We start from the raw sequence: 10,804 nt of genomic DNA, 5'->3' as shown, positions 1-10,804 counted from the left end.
TTGAGTATAGCTTGTTATAGTGCGGGTCTCTTGATTCTATTGCTGTTGACTTTGGATTGGGTATTTAGATTTGACCTTTTTTTCCCCCACTCAATGTACAACATTGAATATAGAATGGTTTACCCCTCCTTGCTAGTTAATCTCTTCTATATTTTTCCATTCATATAGATCATATTGCTTATTTATTTATTTACTTTCCTTTGGGGGTCACACTTGAGGACGCTCAGAGGTTATTCCTGATTCTAGGCTCAGAAAGTATTTCTGGCAGGCTTGGGGGACTATTTGGGATGCCAAAGATCAGCTATGTGCAAGGCAAATGCTCTTCCCATTGCACTATCACTCCAGCCCTTATATCATATTGTTTAGAGGTGATGCCTCGCAATGCTCGGGACCATGTGGTGCTGGGGATCAATCCCCTGTCTCCCACATACAAAGCATGCACTTCAGCCTGTTGAACTGTCTCCCAATCCCTGAATGATTTATTTTCATAGTTCACATTTCACTTACTTCCAAGAAAGCATTGCTTTTTTTTTTTTTTTTCACTGAACCACAGTGAGATACACAGATACAAAGTTGTTCATGATTGAATTTCTGTCATACAATGTTCCAACACTTCTCTCCCTTCATCAGTGAACATTTCCCATAACCAATGCCCCCAGTTTCCCTCTTGCCTCTTTGAGGAAGTTTATGTTAATCTCTTCTCCCCATTTTTGGATGGGATTAGATTTTTTTCTTTTTTTTTTTTTTTCTTAAGTTCCATCAGTCCCTTATATATTTAGACATTAATCGTTTATCAGTTGGTTTTTTGGTGAATAGTTTTTCTCATTCGTGGGCAGTCTTTGTATCCTGATCACAATTTCCTTTGAGGTACAAATGTTTCTTAGTTTAATGTAGTCCCATTTGTTTATCTTTGCTTCCACTTGCTTAGTCAGTGGTGTTTCATCTTTGAATATACCTTTAGCTTCAATGTCACGGAGAGTTCTGCCTACATTTTCCTCTATGTACCTATGGTTTCAGGTCTGTATCAAAAACTTTAATCCATTTTGATTTTACTTTTGTGCATAGCATTAAAGAGAGGTCTGAGTTCAGATTTTTGCATGTAGCTGACCAGTTTTCCCAAAACCACTTGTCAAAAAGACTTTCCTTTCTCCTCATCATAAGATCTTGCCCATTTACCAAAGAGTAACTGATTGTTTATATGAAAGTCTGTCTCATGATATTCAAAGTCTAGGGGCTGGAGCAAAAGTACATGGGTAGGGCATGTGCCTAGCAAGCAGCTGACCAGGTTCGATCCCTAGAATCCCATATGGTTCTCCAAGCCTGCCAGGAGTAATTTCTGAGTGCAACACCAGGAGTAACTCAAGTGCTGATGGTTGTGGTGGAAAAACCAACAAACAAAAAATTCAACTCCACTGTGTTTAGTTTACTTATCCACTCATCTATTCTCAGATACTTGGGTTGCTTCCAGATTTTGGCTATTATGAATGGTGCTACAATGAACATAGGAATTGGATCACATATTCTTGATATTCTTTGTTAATCTGGTCTGTTTAGATAGCCCCTTTGATATGTAGAAACTATACTAATAATCACACATTATGACTAGGTAATAAAAGTATCCTGGTCTTTTTGAAAACTAGACTATATTAAACTTTTAAAAATCCAGAGAAGGACCAGAGCAGTAGCACAATGGGTAGGGCATTTATTTATTTATTTATCACCTGCACGTGATCGACCCAGGTTCAATTGTTGGCATCCCATATGGTCTCCTGAGCTTGCCAGGAGAAATTCCTGAGCACAGAGCCAGGAGTAACCCCTTTGTGTCGCCGAGTGTGGCCCCAAAACAAAATCCATAGAACCCAAACACATATTTTTGTGGCATGTGTTTATGTGACAACTAAAATTTTCTACTAATAACCAACTATTTTTATTTGTTGTCACATGCTGATGTGTCAGACTTATATTCCTGGTTCTGCACTCAAGAATCACTCCTGACAGGGCTTGGGAAACCATACATGGTGCTGGGGATTGAACTCCAGTCAACCAGATGCAAGGCCATTGCCTTACTGTACTATTTCACCAGCCCCTCATAGTGACCACATTTTGCCTAAGAAATACAACATAGATGAATGCCACCAGAAAAAACTCACAATTGTGTTTGGTATTGAGTTGATTTTTATTGATGCACATTCCTATCTTTCACTGTTGTTCAAATGATCATAGTCCCCCACAATCAGCCATTTTGGGATATTTTTTCGGTGGGGGAGGTCACACGTGGCTGCGCTCCTGGCTCTGCGCTCAGAAATTGCTTCTGTCACGCATGGGTGACCAAATGGGTTGCAGGGATTCAAACCACCGCTGAACTGAATCGGCTGCCTTCAAGGCAAATGCCCTCCGCTGTACTATCTCTCCAGCCCCAATCAATTAGCCATTTTTAAGAAGCTAGGAAATATATTACCTTTGCCTTTGAAAACAGAGCAGTGGGAAGTTTTATTTAAAAACGATAAAAAAGAATATGGTTTGGGCCCGGAGAGATAGCACAGCAGCGTTTGCCTTGCAAGCAGCCGATCCAGGACCAAAGGTGGTTGGTTCAAATCCCAGTGTCCCATATGGTCCCCCATGCCTGCCAGGAGCTATTTCTGAACAGACAGCCAGGAGTAACCCCTGAGCACCACCGGGTGTGGCCCCCCAAAAAAAATGATAAAAAGAGGGGGCCAAAGAGATAGAACAGCAGTAGGGCGTTTGCCTTGCAAGCAGCCAACCCAGGACCAAAGGTGGTTCGAATCCCCCTGAGCACCACCAGGTGTGGCCCCAAATCCCCCTCAAAAGGACCCAAAAGATAAAAAGTCAACAAAAAATATCATCTTCTCATTAGCTAGTGCTGTCAGGACTAGATTTTAATTTTTTATGCATTCTGTTATCTTAGGTTGCATGTATATAAGGGAAGAGCCAGCTTATATTCCAAAAGTCATTTTCCTTGTTTCCTCTCTGGAAATTCATATTCCTTCCATTCCTTCCATCCTCCAGGATAGTGTTGAGCGCTGAAAACATATATCAAATAGTTAGTGCTTGAACATTTTTTCTTGTCTTTTTTTTTTTGATTTTTGGGCCACACCTGGCGGTGCTCAGGGGTTACTCCTGGCTATCTGCTCAGAAATAGCTCCTGGCAGGCACAGGGGCCCATATGGGACACCGGGATTCGAACCAACCACCTTTGGTCCTGGATCGGCTGCTTGCAAGGCAAACACCGCTGTGCTATCTCTCCGGGCCCATTTTTTCTTGTCTTATAGCGTAAGAGTCATGGAATTTTAGAGAACTATAGTGATTATAAGAGACAATAGCTATTTAATTTACCATACTATTCAAACTTTGATCCTATTTAAGACTTTTCAGTAGGATTTTGATAGTTCTTACTCTTGCTAAATTGTCATTGCTAACAGTAATTATATTTTTAGGTAATAAATCACTAAAACCTAATATGAAATACTATAATAAACACTCTTGGGTCCTTTATTGCCTTTTTGTTTGTTTTGTTTTGGTTTTTTTTTTGGGGGGGGGGGGCCACACCCGGCAACGCTCAGGGGTCACTCCTGGCTCTATGCTCAGAAATCTCTCCTGGCATGCTTGGGGGACCATATGGAATGCCGGGATTCGAACCTCCGTCCTTCTGAATGCAAGGCAAATGCCTTACCTCCATGTTATCTCTCCAGTTCCCCCCCCCTTTTTTTTTAATTATTTGGGTCATACCTGGCAGTACTTAGAAACTCAGTGCTGAGGGACCATGTGTTGGGAACTAAAACTGGAGCTTCAGGGCCAGAGCGGTGGCACAAGTGGTAGGGCGTTTGCCTTGCACATGCTAACCTAGGAGGGATTATGGTTCCATTCCCTGGTGTCCCATATGGTAGCCCAAGCCAGAGCTATTTCTGAGCCCAAAGCCAAGAGTAACCCCTGAGCATCACTAGGAGTGGCCCAAAAACAAAAACAAACAAACAAACAAAAATCAAACTGGAGCTCCAGCATCCCTGACCCTTGAATCCATTTTTATCCTTCACCTATTACCTGTTAAATCCCAGAGATATTGCTGTACCCAAAGCCTTCTTGCTTCTCACTCCAGCCAAACAAGAAAACACCACTCTATCAGATTTAAGTGGTTTTACTTCACTGTACTTCTCTTTGAAGTCTTCCGGGTCCATCTGTAGCGCTACACCTACCTCAGCCACTGAAAGAAAATGGTAAGAATTTTAATTGTTTTAGATAAAGCAGATTATTAAATTGATGTTAAGTGAATTTAAAACTCATTACTTACATGGTATGTTTATAGATCCAGGAATTTTTCCATGCTCAAGTACTTCCTGTGTTTCTCTAACATCAATTAAGATCACCTTTTTGGAATTCAAGAGGTTTTTAAGTTTCTTATAAGTGACATCATTAGATAGAGTATTACAAAAATTATGACAACTTCCTTTGACTGACTTCAACCCTGGAAAGAAGAGAATCATTTTGGTACCTACAAATTACCATGCTGGTAGGGCCAAGAGCAAAGAATAGGGAGAGGCACCAGTTTATATGACTCCCAACAACTGTTCTAGTTGCTCATAATTTTACCCTCCCAAAGCTTTTTTTTTCTGGGGGTGTCTGGTATCATTGGCAATGCTCTGGGGGGCCATATTTAGTACCAGGGTCAGTTATTTGGAAGACAAGAGCTTTACCTCATAACATCTTTCTGCCTTTACCACACCCACATCTTTACCAGCCCCTCTGCTAGTCAGGCAGGTTCTCAGATCTTTCTGTATGTCATGTCTTCACAATGCAGTTCTAGCTATGCTAAAGAACACTTTAAAAATAACAGAGCAGGGCCGGGCGGTGGCGCTAAAGGTAAGGTGCCTGCCTTGCCTGCGCTAGCTTTGGACGGACCGCGGTTCGATCCCCCGGTGTCCCATATGGTCCCCCAAGCCAGGAGCAACTTCTGAGCGCATAGCCAGGAGTAACCCCTGAGCGTTACTGGGTGTGGCCCAAAAGCCAAAAAAAAAACAAAAAAATAATAACAGAGCTTTAATATCAAGAAAGGGTAGTCAAAGGCTGCCAGCTCAGTCAGCCACTTGGAAGAAGAAAAACTTCTTTCAGCTGAGAAGCAATTACATCAAAGGTAGTTATGCTTCTGTACAAAGAAGTCACAATTACATGTGACTAAGGTTAACTTTCAGAAATCAGCTGGATTCCTGTTGGGCATGGAATGGATGTGATAGAAAAGATTGCTATCAATGAATGAGACTCAATGCTTTTCTATCTAAAACAAAAACTTTCAGAAAGCAGCTGGATTCCTGTTGGGCATGGAATGGAGGTGATAGAAAAGACTGCTATCAATGAATGAGACTCAATGCCTTTCTATCTAGAACAAAACCTGGCGCAAGCACTTTCTCTTCCTGAGACTCAGTTCCTCCAGGCTTTCCAAGGTAGAAGCCTCTATCCTCCAACAATTATTTTAAATTACTGTGTGTGTGTGTGTGTGTGTGTGTGTGTGTGTGTGTGTGTGTGTGTGTGTGTGTGTTGAACAGACTCTACTTCTAAACATTTTATCTGGTGCTCAACAAAACAATAACCTTTTCTCACCCTGAAGAAAAAGGCTTGCATATAAAGTTTTGTTTAAAGATTTTCAGGGTAATATAAACTATAAGTTTTCACTTTGTTGACAGGCTGGAGCTACAGTACATAAGCTTGCCTTGCTGAGTCAGGTTTGATCCCGATATCCCATATGGCCACTCAGCCTTCCAAGAGTGACCCCTGAGCAGTGCCAGGTGTGGACAGAAGTGCGCGGGCGCACACGCACACACACACACACACACACACACACACACACACACACGTTTTTTTCAGCTTGTTGAAACTATTTTTTTAGGTTGAAATTTTTTTTTTTTTTTTTTTGGTTTTTGGGCCACACCCGGCGGTGCTCAGGGGCCACTCCTGGCTGTCTTCTCAGAAATAGCTCCTGGCAGGCACGGGGGACCATATGGGACACCGGGATTTGAACCAACCACCTTAGGTCCTGGATCAGCTGCTTGCAAGTCAAACACCGCTGTGCTATCTCTCCGGGCCCGAAATTTTTTATTAAAATACAAAAATAGGGGCCGGGTAGGTGGCGCTGAAGGTAAGGTGTCTGCCTCGCAAGCCCTAGCCAAGGAAGGACCGCGGTTCGATCCCCCGGCGTCCCATATGGTCCCCCCAAGCCAGGGGCGATTTCTGAGCACATAGCCAGGAGTAACCCCTGAGCGTCGAACGGGTGTGGCCCAAAAACCAAAAAAAAAAAAAAAATACAAAAATAGAAGTGAAGTTCATATATTAGTTTTTCAGGAGGAAATCTCATCATATCTTAATATTACATTAAATTACACAAAATACAACAAAAATCCTTTAAGATAAGGTATCCTTTTAATTTATTGTTTAAAGTTCTTAAATTTAGTCACCCTGATTTCCAGTATGTCAGTGTTAGGATACTATGCACACAACGTTCCACCCCACACCTCTCCCATGTCTCTAAGACCCCCATAAAAATGTCCCTCCATCTCCCTGTCATAGTAAATTCAGTTCTGTATACCAGCACTCAGGTTCTGTTTTGATTCTAAATTGTAAAAAAAAATTCCAATTTTTATTTTTAACATACTGGTAAGTCCTTTAGTCTACTATTAAAGGATGTAGCTCATACTATTTAGAATATTCTATAATGTTCTTCAGCCCACCTTACTAGCACATCTTAGGAAGTCTCTTCCCCCAGCTACCTTTCATTCTTGCACAAAAATTATACAGACACTATGTGCACTAGAGCCAAAAATGTCAACATCACACGGTCAATTAAATATTATAAATTAGGACCAGAGAAATAGCACAGCAGTAGGGCATTTGCCTTGCCACAGCTGACCCAAGACAGATGGTGGTTTGAATCCTGGCATCCCATATGGTCTCCAAACCTTCCAGGAGCGATTTCTAAGCGCAGAGCCAGGAGTAACCCCTGAGCACTGCCAGGTGTGACCCAAAAACCAAAAATAAATAAATGGATAAATATTATAAATTAAAATATATAAATTACATATACACATAAACATACTCTAACTACATTTTTTATATTTGAAATATCAGGGAGTTATATAAAGGTTCAAGGGCCAGAGCAATAGTATTGTGGTACAGCATTTGCATTGCACAAGGCCAATCCAGGTTCAATCTCCAGTATCCCATATGGTCCCTTGAACCTGCCATAATGATCCTTGGGCACGAGCCAAAACTAAGCCTTGAGGGAATAATATTGCTTAACATTTTAGAGTTACTAAATAAATAACATATACTTTGTAATCAATAAATATTTCTAACTCTCCTTTATGATTTATCTGTAGTTTTTTTTTTTTTTTTCTAGATGAAGTATCTTTTTCTTTCATCTCTAGCAGTCATCCAGTTTCACTCCTTTAAGATTTAGTGAAGTGGGGGCCGGAGTGGTGGAGCAAAGATTAAGGTTTCTGCCTTGGCTGTGCTAGCCTAGGATGGACCACGGTTTGATCCCCCAGCATCCCATATGGTCCTCCAAGCCAGGAGCAATTTCTGAATGCATAGCTTGGAGCAACCCCTGAGCGTCACCAGATATGGCCCCAAAAACCTAAATAAATAAATAAATAAATAAACAAATAAAAATAATAAAGCTTTAAAAAATGATTTAGTGAAGGGGCCAGGAAGATTTTACAGTGGTAAGGGGCTTGCCTTGCAAAAGTGGACCTAGATTTGACCTTGGCACTCAAATGATCCTCCTAAGCCTTGCCAGGAGACATCCCTGAGCACAGAGCCAAGTAAGCCCTGAGCACTGCCTGAGTGTGACTCTCCTCCCAAAAGACTATAAAATCTCTTTGAGCCAACAAATTCCACTTTTAGATATCTATACTAGTAAAAACCTTGTATATATACAGAGAGACATGAACAATAGTTGAAAAGCATCCTATAGGGGCCGGAGAGATAGCATGGAGGTAGGGAGTTTGCCTTGCATGCAGAAAGACAGTGGTCGGAATTCCGGCATCCAATATGGTCCCCCGAGTCTGCCAGGAGCGATTTCTGAGTGTAGAGCTTGGAGTAACCCCTGAGCGCTGCTGCTGTGACCCAAAAACCAAAAGAAAAGAAAAGCATCCTATAACAGCAAGAAAATCAGAAACAAAAATGCCCCTAGTAGGTACTGGTTATATCTGATAATTCATACTTGGGAAATACGGAGGATTAGAGTTCTATCTGCTGCCACAATAAGTGTCTGAACGCCTAAGTGAGGTGTTTGTTTTGGCAGTACATATATTGAACACCTAAATCAGAAAAGTATGCACAGTAGATGACAAATACTGATCATAATCGACTTGTATATATTTCCATATACAATCTATTTTATGGATGTTATAAAATAGTCATAGAATATATTTCAAAATGTGTGCTAAACCATATTTGAGGAACAAAATGGAATGAGGAGAACTTGTAACAAAGAACTTATTCTGTGCTTTACTGTGTTTTAATATACTTAAAATTCGATTGAAATCATGAATTACTGATACATTTTAAGCTTTGTGCAACTCAGGAAGTGAGAACTGTGGTTCTTGGCCTTTCAGCCTCACTTCACTCTTAAGGGGGCTATGGTTCACTGCATCTGTCTACACCCCTCCCGCCTAAGCTCCCAGTCCCCCCTTAGAGAACGACTGCTGAAGCAGGAACAAGGAATTGGCCTAGAAAAAGCCCGTGCTAGTCTAGCGAGGATGTCCCTAAAGAAGGAAATGACATATTATATTGCTTGTGCATTTGGGGGGTAAGAATGACTTTATCCCAAACAAGACTTTTCCTTCTAGAGTTTGTTACCAAGCAGAACCAAACCAAGCAAAATCAAAAATATATACACATATATATAAGAAATCAAAATAAAAAATATTAAAAAATGATGGACCGAAGAGATAGCATGGAGGCAGGGCGTTTGCCTTGCATGCAGAAGGACAGTGGTTCGAATCCCGGCATCCCATATGACCCCCGAGCCTGCCAGGAGCGATTTCTGAGTGAAGATCTAGGAGTAGCCCCTGAGCGCTGCCGGGTGTGACCCAAAAACAAAAGAAAAAAATTAAAAATTAAAATAACTAAATACATTTTAAAAAGGATGGAGAGGCTACTTTGACCTTTGGAAATAAACACGCTAAGAGATATAACTATTGAGGTATTAAACATGCAAGGAAAATATAGATTTCAGGGCCCGGAGAGATAGCACAGCGGTGTTTGCCTTGCAAGCAGCCGATCCAGGACCAAAGGTGGTTGGTTCGAATCCCGGTGTCCCATATGGGCCCCCGTGCCTGCCAGGAGCTATTTCTGAGCAGACAGCCTGGAGTAACCCCTGAGTACCGCCGGGTGTAGCCAAAAAACCAAAAACCAATATATATATATTTCAAAAATTAAAAATAAAAAAGGAACTGACAGGCGGCCAAAATAAATAAAGGAATTCAGCAGGGCCTCTATCTAGTTTGCAAGCTGCAATCACCCATTAGAGCTGCTATGAGGCAAGGCGGGGCAGCGAGAATTCCCAGCCCGACGCCTCCATTCCCCACCTTCACTTCAGTGGCTTCTCTTTGGCCAAGTGGAAAAGTCAGGAAGGACGCCAGCAAGGCTGCAGCATCCCGGATTCCCGGGCCGGGTCCTCGGATCCGGGCCGGGCTCGTCACTTTCACTTGGCGCGAATGACCTTCGGCACGCTGGCCTCGGAGGTGCCGAGTGGGCCCAGGGCGCGGGCCCAGCACCGGTCCCTTGGGCAATGCCGTCCCGGGGGGCTCCAGGGGCCACACCGCCCTCCCCACTGCACCTCCGCGGAGCAGAAGCAAGAAATGCGAGCGAGCGCTACTGCTGCGGAGCCCAGCGACTGGCTAAGGAAGACAGCACCTCCCGGGCCTGAAGCAGGACGCCTCCCTTTGCCCCACAACCTCGGAGCTCACCCCCGGGCGGAGACGCCTCCGCCGACCGGAGGACCAGCTGGCGCGCGCCACTGAGCAGTCTTGGGAGCGGCACCATCTCGGGCGCGCAGCCGCCTGGCTTCTTCCCACTTCCTTTCCCCCGCGGCTTCGGCTTCGGCTTCGGCTCCGCCTCCGCGCCCCGCCGGCTGCCAGCGGCTCCCGCCTCTCGCGCGCCCCCTAGCAGGGCGCAGGAGGATGGAAGCCGTTTCATCAGCTGGGTAGCCATCAGGTTCAAAGGTTTAGGAATTGGAATGTCTTGGGGAGGGAGAGGGGCATGGATGATTCAGTCTAGCGCTGAAAGTTAGCTGTAGCCTTATTAAAACTTTTTTTTTCTCAGTTTGATTCCTAAGCTCAAGGAAAGCTATCTTTTTTTTAAATATATTTTTTTATAGGGGCCGGAGAGATAGCAAGGAGGTAAGGCGTTTGCCTTTCATGCAGAAGGTCATCGGTTCGAATCCCGGCGTCCCAAATGGTTCCTGCCAGGAGCAATTTCTGAGCATGAAGCCAGGAGTAACCCCTGAGCACTGCCGGGTGTGACCCAAAACCACACACACACACACACACACACACACACACACACACAAAACATATATATATATATTTTTTTTTTATTTAAGTAACATGATCATAGTTGGGTTACAGTCATAACCAGAACACCCCCTTCACCAGTGTAACATTACCCCCTCCCCCCCTGGGAAAGCTATCTTTAAATCAAAGTTCAGAGTGGAAAATTACAAAATGAATCATTTCATGAGGCCGGAGAGATAGTATGGAGGTAAGGCATTTGCCTTGCATGCAGAAGGACGTTG

General features: G+C 43.2%; 1 protein-coding gene across 1 annotated transcript; it reads right to left on the bottom strand.

The window, feature by feature from the left end:
• Positions 1 to 2,852: 2,852 nt before the first annotated feature.
• On the bottom strand, positions 2,853 to 10,106 carry TSTD3 (thiosulfate sulfurtransferase like domain containing 3). Its single transcript, XM_049771346.1, has 5 exons — positions 9,978 to 10,106; positions 4,307 to 4,480; positions 4,060 to 4,219; positions 2,969 to 3,041; positions 2,853 to 2,933 (listed from the first exon to the last, which is right to left on the bottom strand). The coding sequence occupies exons 1-4, from the start codon at positions 10,051 to 10,053 to the stop codon at positions 2,969 to 2,971; spliced, it is 483 nt and encodes a 160-aa protein (XP_049627303.1). The 5' UTR covers positions 10,054 to 10,106; the 3' UTR covers positions 2,853 to 2,933.
• Positions 10,107 to 10,804: the final 698 nt, after the last annotated feature.

The sequence above is a fragment of the Suncus etruscus genome, chromosome 4, assembly GCF_024139225.1.
Source record: "Suncus etruscus isolate mSunEtr1 chromosome 4, mSunEtr1.pri.cur, whole genome shotgun sequence".
In the NCBI taxonomy this organism is placed as follows: Eukaryota; Metazoa; Chordata; class Mammalia; order Eulipotyphla; family Soricidae; genus Suncus; species Suncus etruscus.
Note: the sequence above shows the minus strand (reverse complement) of the source record. Positions and strands in the feature narration are given on the sequence as shown.

Excerpts from the sequence above, each read along its gene's own strand:
- TSTD3 (XM_049771346.1), bottom strand. The coding sequence starts at position 10,053 with ATGGTGCCGCTCCCAAGACTGCTCAGTGGCGCGCGCCAGCTGGTCCTC. Across the intron at positions 4,220-4,306 it reads TGGATCTATAAACATACCAT|TGGCTGAGGTAGGTGTAGCG; the intron begins GTAAGTAATGAG and ends ATTTTCTTTCAG. Across the intron at positions 3,042-4,059 it reads ATATCTCTGGGATTTAACAG|CGCTCAACACTATCCTGGAG; the intron begins GTAATAGGTGAA and ends ATATGTTTTCAG.